Here is a 12,777-nt window from a genome sequence, read left to right as displayed (position 1 = left end):
TGGGATGAATCTCATACTGTATCTACTCTGCAAGTACGAGAGTTAGTTTCTAGTTGCTCTCTGAACTTCTATCCAGTCCTGTGCTTTCTGGCAGCAACTGCCTTCCTCCACTCCTCAGTTTTGCTCCACAGGCTCTCACATCAGCCCTAATGCCTCACAAGCCTGCATCCCTCCAAGCTCTAAGACTTCTGCCCCTTTGGACAGAGCTGTGTCTGCTGGGAAAGGGACAAGCACTGCAGCTGGGCATTTCTGTAGCAGCCCCAGCACAAAAGGAAGCACCTTCCGGTTTGTCTTTGCAGTTGTATGTTAGGCTTTGCAATGTAGTTGGAATAAATTTTCCCCATGCTGGGCTTGAAACTGGAGAATTATTGAGTAGTTTTGCTAATGAGGGTGTGAGAAATACATTCTGATTTTCCAGTTTTGTTCTAAACAGCATGAATGAGAAATCTGGCATTAATAATAATTGCCTTTTTTTCCTGCAGTGTGAGTAATCTGTTCTCTTGTGGTGAGAAAATTAAGTAAAGCGAATTATCTTTTAAGTTCAGTGTGAACATAGTTTTCCATGCTCAGCATGCTTGTGTCTTACAGTTGATTGAATTCAAACTTTGCTAACTCTGGTAGGACTATTTTAGCAGCCAAGTTTGCTAGCACCAGTTGTTTTATTCAGTAGCACCCAGTTAAAATATTGTTCCACAGTGGACTCAGTAGTTTGATTTATTCTGCTGATCTGTTATGTCAGATGGAAAAGGAGAATGTCTAGCTGAAAATACTCCAGTGTATAATCTAAGTTTGTTGTACTACTTTGTGGACAAATATAAAAGTGCTATTTCTCTGTCCCCTCAGAACTCGTTTTTCACTTTGTGAGGATCTAGACTCATGAAGTATTATATATGTCCTGCAAAGATAAACAGCATCTGGGGAGCATGAGCTTGAAGTCTTTGTTCCCCGAGAGAGATTGTTCTTTCCTACCTTAAGATTTAACTTAGGCTAGTTGTTGAGATCCGTTCCCCACAGGCTGCTCCGTATGGAGTGTGGTTACTTTGGTTGCAGCCTGGAAGCAAGCTAAAAATTGACAATACTGATTTTTTTCTTCTATATTAAATGAACTAGTGACCCATGAGCTAGTCTTCTTTTAATATGACTATTTTACTATCTATCTCCTAATTCAAAATCAGGAGATACTGCAACTAAATATGCTGTAAACTAAATATGCTTCTAGTTTAGATTCAATCAGAAATTCAGTGGAAATAGATAATAATTGAAGTGTCATGTACCCATAATAATATTAGTTTATAAAGAAATTCTTGTTGTTCTTTGTTAATACAGAATTAGAGGTATGGATCTTCGGCATCTGCTGTTTACTTTGGCACTGGTCTGTGCAAATGACTCACTTTCTGCAAGTGATGGTAAGTTTAATGATATCATTCTGTGCCTTTGTGTATGTAGAAGTTTAAATACAGAGTGATTTTGTATTATATGCATCAGGACTGTGCAAGTTCCTTGATTGTGTTACCTGGGTGCAAAATGTGAAACATATGTCGGTCTCATTGTAAAGACGGTGGGTAAGATGGAGACAGCAGGTGGGAAAATAAAAGAGAAGTTCATAGACAACACCGGGCGAGTGGTATGCAAGCAGTCTGAATCAATGATGATGTTAGATCTTAAGGTTTTCTTTGTTCATGTACTGAAATTATGTAAGAATTGTGTGGTGTTAATTTTTTAATTGAAACTTTTTCTTGTTTTTTAACAAGCATATTTAGTATATTTCCCTGATAAAAGTAGAACTATTTGAAAATACAGAGGAAGTACTTTAAGGCTGGGTGTATTTGAACTGAGGCCAATATGAACAAGTTGCATAAGAAATACACTTAGAAATTTTTAAGTAGATGCTAGGAAAGGGATTTGAAATGAACGTGTAAACTTAGACAGCCAGATGGCTGAGGGTAGCTAGAAGAAACCTTTTTATCCAGGTGAAGCTCTGATTCACCAGATTGCCCAGGATTCACATGCACAGAATGTACCTCTGACTTTCCTCAGTCATTTTCTTTCCAAACGTATTCACCCTAACTCATCCATTTTTAGATTTAATGTAGGGCTGGAAATTAATCCTTCCAGCTGAGCTTTCTCTGATGCTTTGTCCTCTTGCAACCAGCAACGCTCTGTAGCCCATTTCTGTATCACCCAGAGGCCTGCCTTGAACCTGGTTGGTCCTTTGTGGAGTGGTCTTTTTTACTCATTTAGGACACGAACTTCCTGTTCACTTCAGTGGGAAATTTGTTGTTGTGATCAGACTGATCTGCTAGCACCGATTATGATCTACTCCTGTGAACAAATACAGAACCGAATATCTCTGTCTCGTTCTGGCCTGTGGGGAGAACAGTATGTTTTCCATAATTACTAATCTTACACAAAGGTGTTGCCACTTCTCCCAAAACTGCAGAGCTGCAGAACTGGTGGGGCTCCTTAAGCAGGTACCCCTCCTTACCTTGTGGCTGAAGCCAGTGCTAGCAGGGAAAGTCAGGGCAGCTTGATGAGTAATTTGGAAAAAATGGAGTGGATGCAGCTTCCACAGCAAGCTGTAAACAGACTGATAAAATACTCAGTGAAAATTTCTCACATCCCTCAGTTTATTTCCTTTTTCTTTGCTCGTTAGTTCCAATCCTGCTTAAGCATTACCAAATGGGAATTAAGTACAGATAGAGTTGCCAGCCATGCTTTGTTAGTCCTTCTGGTGTTATTTTCAGAATATGATATGAAATGAAAGGGCTGTGTAATAGTTGCTTATAAACATAACTGGTCAAAGGTGTAATAATCTTCTTTCTCCCTGATACAGTTATGCATTATCTTGGAGTTTCATACTTAGTATTTCTAATTACTTGTATTTGCAGAACTACTGGAGAAATACAAGGGGTATTACCTTATTGTTAATGGGGACAATAGGCTGCAGTAAGATATAATTAGAACTCAGATGATCAATTTTCAGAGAACTCTTCTTTAAAGATCAGTTATTAATAAGAGCTCAGGTTGGAAGAAGACAAGTGTCTATATTAACTTCCATGTTTGTGGCTCAGATTCTTGTCCTCAGTCTTATTAGGCATCAGATCATATATGAAATTAGATTTTCTACTGCTAGTTAAGGTATTTTCTGTAACATCTACCAAATTTAATTTGAATTCCAAATGTAGCTGGCTGCTGAAGGCAATGAATGGATCAAGATTTCTCTTTTGTTCTCTACTTTCATTTCCTCCTTAAAGGAGTACTTTCATTCTGCTACTTGCATGTTCCAGTTGAAATGAGAGTGCCTATTTAAGAAGTGTATAAGGAATCGTGTTTAATGAAGCGTTTGTTTTTGCATTAGAGTTGGTCTTTAATAATGTTAAGCCTTTATTTACTTTATTCTGTATCCTTTTCTATCTTCAATTTTTTTTTTTTTAAGAGAAAGTTTATGATAGGAATTTGCTGAATAAAGGTCTATGTTTTTTTTTTTTTTTTTTTTTTTTTTTTTTTTCCTGTTGCTTAGCACTCCTTTAGTTAGGTGTGTGAAGTGAAATAAACTTTGCAAATTCCTCCTTGGTTCTGCTGAAATGTGGAAAGTTGGTATTTCTAAGTGAAATATGAGACATGTACCAGCTTCTATTCACTGTGTTTCAGAATGAAAGTCGTACAGCCAGTAGAACAAAAATGAATGTGTCCTGACTTGATCCTTTCTCCACTGTGTCTGTATGTTACAGTACCTTCATTAAGTGGGCAAAAATAAGCCCTACTTGGATGTAGTTTAGTGAACCAATTGATTGCTCTCACAATATATATAAAAGCCCACATGGGCTTTTAAATCTTTCCAGCTGAGGTGTGGTCCAGATGTCCTAGGTAAATATCTTCACGTTACAAACAAAACTCAACCACAGTGTCATCTTTTATCTGAAGGCTTTGTCTATAGTAACTTGATTAAATAGCAGTTTCTGTGAGCTTACCTCCAGAGTCAAGAACTCAAAAACATTTTAATTGTGTTCCTGTTATTAAATCCAGGATACAGTGCTAACTGCGTGTGTCCTGATTTGCAGTAATGCTATGAAACTGTGTGCGAAGTGACAGCACTTTGTCATCCTGAAAATAAGTTTTTAACAGTAATCTACTCCTGAGGTCCTAGCACTTCTGTGCTGAGTGTGTGGCAGATGGTTGGCTAAAAAAGTCAGACAAGGAAGTTTAAGTTGAACAGGAATATGGGAGATAATAGCATGGAGAACGCCCATGTGTCATTCTTGCATGATGTAGATGAGGTTGTTTTTTTGCCAGTGGAGTTTTTCTTTTCCCTCTCCCCTCTCCCCGCTCCCCGCTCTCCTTTTCCTCTTTCTTTTTTTTTTTTTTCCATGTGGGTGTGCCTGTTTCTCCAAACAGCTTCCAGCCACTCTCCCAGCTCATTTCTAGGTGATGAACCCTGACAATTTCATAAAGCTCTGCCCAGCACAGACTTGCTGAGACCTTCCTATAAGCTTAGTTTGATGTAATACATACTGGATTTGTTGCCACTGGGACTGGATGGATCCACAGTGTCAGATTTACTGAAGAAGTTCACTTCAGAAATTGTTGCTTGTTTGTTTTTATGGCAGCATGGTATAATATTAGCAAATCTGATACCAAAGCACTTTACTGACACACTGTACACTGATACATGAAAGGAAAGAACTGCATACTTTTGTGTCTTGAAAGTAAAGTTTATATTCAGCTGTACAAGCGCCTGTGCTTCGAGCTGAATCTCAGCAGTGGGGTCAGATCCACCCTTGGCACACACTTAAATCCCATACGTGTTTCCTCCTGGCAGGAAAACTGCTGTGAGGCCAGCGGCTGGCAGGAGAACTGCACAGCATTCAGGACCAGATCTTGGACGTTTAGTAACATGTTTGCTTTCTGCTACGTCTGCTGGAGGCTTTCCACTGATTTCGTTTTCACGTTCTCCTTCTGCCAAGAGCCTCGCTTGCCAGCTGCTTAAACAAGCAAAGTCACAGGGTGCCCACCATCACTGAGATGGAGATGCTAAATGTGGCCAAATATGTCTGCTACACCAGAGCTTCAAGTGTGGGCCAGAGTTGTGCAGTTTGGGGACTTGCAGCCTCCTGCCAGCTGGACACTGAGCCACACACAGCCCATGTTCTGGAGATGCCTGCAACAGTAATAGCACAGTACAGGCAGAGAGAAAGTATTAAGGTCACAATAGCGGGAAAGTAATTTTCAATGTTGTAATTAAAGCAAAAGGCCCATTTTCATATCCCTGAAAACGTTTGTAAAGTCAGTAGAACTGCAATTCCTGAGAATTTAGGTTGTTTTGAAGGTGTGGGATTATGTGCTTTTGAAAATTGTAGAGCTTTGTTTTTAGGTAACAAGGCATGTGAACAAGAGACAGGAGAGGTTCATGGATGTTTTGCTGACCTTTGTGCAATAGTAGTCCTGCTTCAAGGAAAACTACAAGTTTGTATTCAAGTAGGCACCAGCTATTTGTCTTTGAGATTAATGTAACTATGGTGTTTCAAATATGTATCTAAGCATACACTTAAGTGTTTTGGCTCAGTGCGGCAGCTGACATCCAAAGGGGCCAAATTGCCACAGGCAGAGGTTACAAATGTTGAGGAAGTAAAATAAGTCTGCTTGTTCCTTGTCTACAACTGGTCGGTGCAGGTCACGTAAGGACGGAGAGGACAAACCTGGAATTAGTCCCAGTTAATAAAACAATGCATAAGCTCATAGTTCCAAAACTAATTTCTTCCCAGTGAAAGAAGTAGGAAATGCCTCTTATCATTTCTTTATACTAAATTAAAGTTTATTCTATACTATTGCAGCTATGCTAATTCATTCTCTGGAGGTTTAATGAAATGTTTATTTTTTCTGATAGAACTGTGAAAATATTTTTGAGTAAACTGTTTTTGTTCAACAATGATTTTAGGAGCTGTGAGCCTGAATTTACTGTGCCTTTTATCTAGATTGACTTCAGAAATGAGTTTAATGTTTTGCATCACTTTTTTTTTTTTTTTTTTTTTTAATTTAGTGCATTAAACTTTTATGCTAAAATTCTATATTTTACTTTTTTTTTTTTTTTTTTTTTTCAGAAGTACCCTTCTGAGACACTGAAATCCAGACTTTACTTCCCTGAAAATGTCTTTCTGATATGCTATTGTCTGCCCTCTTACTTGCTTGAGTGCTTTGTATGTATTCCATGTCCAAATTGAACTAAGTTTAGGTGTGCTCTAGGTGTCACACCTACCAATTATAGAACTAGGAATTTAATCCACAGGCTATGCATAGGCTTTGTTGTCATTAAAGACACTCCTGGACACCTCAGACATCTGTATGGGAACCACAGAGACAACACCAGACCTGTAGGACATCTGTATTGTCCTGGAATAACCAGAAACTTACTGAGCTCTATAAAAAGCTTAAAGCCAGGCATCTCAAATACCCCTGAACTTAATGTTTTAAGGCAACCAAATAAATTCCATCAGCTGTTCTTTTTTCTAGGGACAGTATTGATTCTCTCTGCACTGATTCTATGGGAGGTTGGATACCTAAGGATGACAATCATACATATATGAATCATATGGAAAACCTCTAGGTATCTAGAATACCTGCATGAGATTTGCAGACAACTTATAAAACTTACATGTGCTTTTCCAGCAGATGCTGGAAAGCAGGCAGTCTGAGACCGTTACAGATGACTAGGCTACTGGATTCTGGCCTAACTTGAATAAATAGAAATATATATATAGGTGTCTGGGTGCCTGCATTTTGAACAGTCTCACGCTCATGTCTGCCTTAGAATATTCCTAATTGGAAAGGATCTGCAAGGATCAATGAATCCAGTGCCTTGTCTATATGGGCCTATATAATTCTGCATACATTCTATTGTGAAATTGTGTAGCTGCTCAGCCATATGCTATAGGTCTTCTACTGACAGCCAATGTAAAGAGTCTTCTTAATGGATTGAAAAGATAACTAATGTCTTCTTAATGTCACCATGAAGTTAAGTAGAAGACTGTAGTTGTCTATAGGCATTGATTTTACTTTTGTGATGCACAGCGGAATTCTTAATCTGAGCAGTAAGGTGCAGTTGAATTGAAGCATGTTCTTGGCTGAGAAAGGGAACTTTCCATTTCCTGGAGCTGGGAGATAGCAAGAACTTCGTTATCTGGTTTGAAATTCTCAGTAAGTATCAGTGACTCTGTAGGGTTTTGGCTGAACACATTTTGTGATTCAGGCAAACTCACATTGCGGACAATGCAGTGACAAGCCATTGCTCGTGAACATTTATTTTTTAAATGATTTTTTTTTTTTTTTTTTTTTGTGATGAGGAAAAGTTATATATTTCCATGTGTACTATTCTAATCTTGTTTGGAGTGGGAGAGGATAATGAGAAAAGGCAGAATCTCTACCTTAAGCTGCAGACTCCCTTACTTCTTCTATGTGAATAATAGTAGCATAACATAGTTGGTAGTCATTGTGTTTGTTTTCTCTTCCTTAGTTCTTCTAACTGATGAATTTTTGCCAGAGCCTCAATTATATAAGTAATAATTATGGAATACAAGTCAGAGCAGAGTTGGCAGTTAAAAAAAGTTCAACATTGCTGTCAGCTTGGTGAATCCTCTTCTACAGGAACAGCAGGAGAATTGTTGAGAATTCATATTTAAAAATAACAAGTTTTAAAACATTTTAAACAGGCAAAGTATTTAGAATATTTGCCTTATTTTCAGAAGTATTTCTGAGCAAGAAAAATACTCCATTATGTAGTAGAAATTGCCACAGAAGCCGTTCTAGCAGCTGAGATGAGGAAGCCATTCTAGAAGATCAGGAAGCTTGGCACAGGAAAATGTAAGTTATACCGCTCTGATACTGCTAAGCCATTCCTGCTGGAAAAAAACCGCTCATTTTGACAGAGAACCAAGTAGTATTTCCATCATCACTTTCCTCTGCGATTAGGCATGGCTTTGATAACTGTCTGAAAATTGTGAGGGAAGGCCTTGAAACTGTGTGTTTCTGAGTTGCTTTCACTGCTCTTACTTCTTAGTCAGTTCGTATAACAGATAGGTATTTTGTCTGGGCCAATGTGACAATATCTAAACTCTCGCATGGAGAAGAAAGGATTTCATCTTATCTTTCTTCTGTGTGGATAGCATATATGATTAAGAAGAAGGGATTTGGGATTTGTAAGTGTGGAAAGTACATTCTGGAAATGAATTGTAGACAGGACTATCTTTTGTAAGAGAACACAGAAAAGAAAAATATAGTCCTGAAATTTTCAGTTAGCCTTAAATTATGCCCAGCAAATTCCATATTTAGGTTTGTAATTGAGCATATCCAGGAATTGAAATGCTGATATACATTTCAAAATGCTTGTGCTTTTTGTCCTTTCCTCTAAACCACATCTGTGACTCCAGCATTTAGTGAAGAGTTTTGAGCTCTTGGTTATCTTCACTCACAAGTATGCCAAAAGACCACTTTGTGATCAGTCAGCTTCAGACACCCTGCAGAATAACGTACATGCCAATTTTCCTGACTAGTCATCTCAGATATCTATAGCATTTCTGCTCTTGTGTAGATTTTCTTCATTGCTTCTTAGCTGCCCTTGTATTTTCTTCTCCTTAAAACACAAAATCATCAATTTCTTGTCCTCTGATGTTTTTTGTGGGGTCATTAGCAAAAATTAACAACACATCTGTAGTTAGTAGCAGGTGTAGCGAGAAGGAAAATTCAGTCATTCTATATATCAGCTGCAGGACTTGCAATATCAATGTATGTCTTCTCTTTTCCAAGCATCCAAGCCACCAGTGCACAGTCTGGTTCTCTGTGAACCATGACTCTTCTTTTACCAGAGATGAGCTGCACCAAATGCTGCTTGCTCAGAGTGATCACTTGTGACTTAGTTCTGGAGAATCAATGAGGCTGGTTTGAAGCAACTTTTGTCCATAATATGCATTTGAGTTCATGTATTTAAGGAGGAAGTTCAGATAATGGAGACAGCAAGACAACAATTTGTTATAGCTAGGAAGATAATAATTGAGAAAATTCTTAATTAGCTTTTGCTTGAACTTTCATTTTGTTATTACAAATGCAATTGTATTTTTTGTATGAATTATATGAGCTGTTTGTAATGCACTAACCAAATGAACCTCAGTTAATAAACTGGCATTGCATCAAGAAAAGTAGCTCAAGCAAATAAACACTAACATTAAAAAAGCATATCACATGAGCTATAATGAATCATTTTGTACAGAGGTAAGTGAAGAGCAAATGATTTGAGTATTACCAACTGCAACTCAAAAAATAAACTGTTTCTGCACATTCGTAGTTGTATTATGAAATGACTATGGAAAACAAACAGTAAATACTTTTTTCAGGAATTCATCCAGTGGTACAGTTATCATTGTGCAGTAATTTGCACTGCCAAATTTAATATTCAAGGGACTTATAGAACCAAGAGACTGTCTGCAGTGTTGCACCTTTTATTTCCATGCTATGGTCCTCAAAAGTAGGATCTGAGACAGAATAAAAGCATGACTGGAAATTGGAGAATGGTCACAGAATAGGTCTGCTTTGTACCACTGTACATGAGGAAGTGTTGTTTGACACCTCAGCACTATTTTGCACATCATTGCAAAGGGATAATGCTTGGGAGCTTAACCACTGAGTGGGCCTCCACAGCAAGGCTTTTGGTAAAGTTCCACAAAAATTCTGGTCTAGGTTATTTCCTTTCACTGTTACTGGAGAAATGCTAAGAATTAACTATATAAGAGTAGCCTAAGAATGATGCTACACGTGGTAGAAGCACAGACTATAGGCAGAGGCGCTTTAGATTCTGAATCTGGAGGAAGTTTTGACGTTTACCAGGACAGTGTTTCTGCTTTACTTTCTCCCTGCTCATTACAGAAACGTACTTCATCTGTAAAACGATAACAGCAGTGATTAATTTGCGGCAGAGCTTGAGAAAACTGTCACCCTGCTGGGGATTTTGAATCCTTGCTTATGCAGTGATAATCTTTTTCTTTTTCCTGATGCACAAGATGTGTTTTAAAAAAATATGAAAAATGTTTTACAAAGTAATTCCACGGAAGGGACACAGTACTGTTGTAAGATACGCTTACAATATTGCTGTGTCATAGGAAGAGCCACATGTTGTTTCTGTTCACTCCTGTATTTCAGTCTTAGTAAGTTGGTCAAGGAGATTTACCTTGGAGTTTCAAAGAATGCAATAGGAAGTAATGACTGGGAATTTATCTTTTACACCAGCCTTGGCACTAAAGAAGCAGCATGTGGCAGAACTGATTGGCACTGATTTTTAAAAAAGGCTCAAGGAAACAACTTCTAAGCAAGGGAAGTGAAATAAAATTGAAAGTATATGTAAATTGGTAAATGATCAGTTCCCACAGGAGAAACGTCTAAAGATATTTCCCTTATACAATCCATAAAAAAAAAATAAATAGAGAAGAGCTTTTCTGCTTGAAAAGCTCCATGTTCGGACATGACGGAAATCCGTGCAATCCTGAATGGTGTCAAGAGAGTGAAAGAGAAGAATGTGAGCATGCAGCAGGCATCCAGGGACTCCTGGATTCCTTCTCATCTCCATGCAGACTCTCCAGTGCTGCACTGCTGTGACGATGGAGTGCAGTTGGGTAGGGGAAAGGCAAAAAGATCCACCAAGCCTGGAAAGTGTGTCCTTTGTGGGCTTTCCCTAATTCATACCCAGAAGATATTCAGGGAAACACACTGAAAGGGAATAAATATATTCTTTCTTTGGTTTGGGATTTTGTTTGTTTATTATTCCCCTAGCAATGTGCAGTCTTGGCTTTGGAGACAAGGCAGGAAATTTACAAGCAAGTGTGAACTCACTTGGATCAAGAGTTTATATTTGAATCCATATATGCCGTTTATTTCTTTGTAAGGACAAAATAACCACAACAATAACATGCCTGGCTGGCAAACCCTGTGTGTATCATGTTTCTTTTAAAAGGCACTTACTGCTTGCCACCTGTGCCTACAATAAGACAGAAAAAACTATGTTGACATTTACTAAATTATGAATTTTAAACAACACTTACAAAGTAAAATGTCATTGAACTCTTCGATTTTTTTTTTTTTTTCCTCTAAAGAACTGAAGCACAAGACCAAGTCTAAAGTAATGATTTGATTTTGAATAGGAAATTGCAAACATAGGGAAGTGAATGTGGGTAATAATTGTAAATGCTAACACTCCATTATTTGCTGGTAATGATCAAATAGTTAATACTCATAATTATTTCAATAAAAACACTTATGACAACTACAGTTGCTATTGTAGAGGATTTAATTCAAACCATATGTTTTAATCTACTTGTATATATCCTGGGTTGATCTTTGCTTGCAGTGAAGTGTTTTTCTGGAATATAGAAGTGGTTATTAAGGGAATGGAAATTATTAGTGGTTCAGAGCTTGGCAAGGAAAATAAATGGTTTTTTTTTCACATTCTTAGCGTCCATTTTCAAGGATTTCTGCAACAAAAATGGTTGCCGGCAGAATATAACAAGAGCTACCTGTCATAGGCTACGTGTTGATATTTTGGGATTGATTTGATAAGGTGTTTGGAGGTGGAAGTCACTGATCTGACTGTTCTGCGCCACTTCAATCAATTTATTTCATGAGGTAAAGGAAATATGATTAATGTATTACAAGGAAAGTATATGACACTGGTGAAGAGTGAAAAAATAATAGGCTGGTATATATATAGACAACATAAATTATTTTCTAGCAGACTGTTTCATTCTCTGTTTTATTCTTCAGTGGGCTTGTAGTGGGTGGTTGTTCTTGCTAACTAGTGTAATTATCTTTGAGTGTAAATGCCTCATCTGTTTTAGGCAAAAATAACCCTCTTACCCAAGGCTGCCTCCACTTGGCTCCAAAGCTCAGCACTTCTTGCTGTGAAGATCTATTAAGCCACTTCACAGAAAAAATGCTTATATCTGATAAAATCCTCAAGTGATGAAATCAATGCAAGGTCAATATCTTACTATCTTTTCTTTCTGAATCCATAGCATTTGCACAGTATGATGCTGTAGACTTTAATCAGAAAAGCACCGACTATCCTGTGTTACTCATGGCACACATCTAGGGCCTTGCAAAATTAAATTGATGTCTTGGGTGGATTATTTTACACTTTGCAGAGATAGAAAAGCAGACTTTGCAGTTCGTATTGAAAAATACTTGAAAATGCAGTCATTGTTCATAGCCAACTCAGGTTCACAAGAGGAAAGTCCTGTTTAATAAACTTAATCTGCTTTTATGATATGGCTTACTCATATAGTTGACTAAGGAAAGCCTGTTGATGTAATTTTTTTGGATTTCAGCAAAGCTTTTAATGCCACATTATCCTTCTGGGCAAAATGTCCAGCAAGCAGGTAGACGAAAACATAATGTGGTGGGTGAACACTTGACTGATGGGTCCATGCTCAAGGAGTTGGTAAATGGGGCTGCATCCAGCCACTAGAGGGGGTTCTGAAGGCTCCATTTTAGGGCCAGTTCTCTTCACTGTTTTCATAAATTATCTAAATATTAGACTTGGAGGTATAATAATGAAGTTTGTAGATAGGATTAAATTAGAGGTAGCTGTTGAGTCTTTTGAGATTAGAGAGGCCTTGCAGAGAGATCCTGACAAATTGGGGGGCTGGACAATTACAAACTATATGAAGTTCAACAAAATCAAGTGCCGGATCCTGCTCTCGAGATGTGGCAAGCCTGGATATGTGTGTAGAGCAGAGGATGAGA

At 37.9% G+C, this 12,777-nt stretch overlaps 1 protein-coding gene across 4 annotated transcripts in view; it reads left to right on the top strand.

Moving 5' to 3' along the window:
- The window catches only part of GHR (growth hormone receptor), a 129,819-nt gene that overhangs the window by 64,536 nt on the left and 52,506 nt on the right, over positions 1 to 12,777 (top strand). For 2 of the 4 annotated variants that reach the window (XM_042825592.1, XM_042825593.1), the window contains exon 3: positions 1,327 to 1,406. The exons of 1 other annotated variant lie outside the window; for it this stretch is intronic. In XM_042825592.1, the coding sequence (XP_042681526.1) occupies positions 1,337 to 1,406 (70 nt within the window). In that variant the 5' untranslated portion in view covers positions 1,327 to 1,336. Of the gene's footprint in view, positions 1 to 1,326; positions 1,407 to 11,488; positions 11,659 to 12,777 lie in introns of those variants that run through there. One more of the 4 variants, XM_042825594.1, reaches the window with a different exon arrangement.

The sequence above is a fragment of the Centrocercus urophasianus genome, unplaced genomic scaffold (assembly GCF_019232065.1).
Source record: "Centrocercus urophasianus isolate 14NV4802_14NV808 unplaced genomic scaffold, USGS_Curo_1.0 seq_25, whole genome shotgun sequence".
NCBI classification, from domain to species: Eukaryota; Metazoa; Chordata; class Aves; order Galliformes; family Phasianidae; genus Centrocercus; species Centrocercus urophasianus.
Note: the sequence above shows the minus strand (reverse complement) of the source record. Positions and strands in the feature narration are given on the sequence as shown.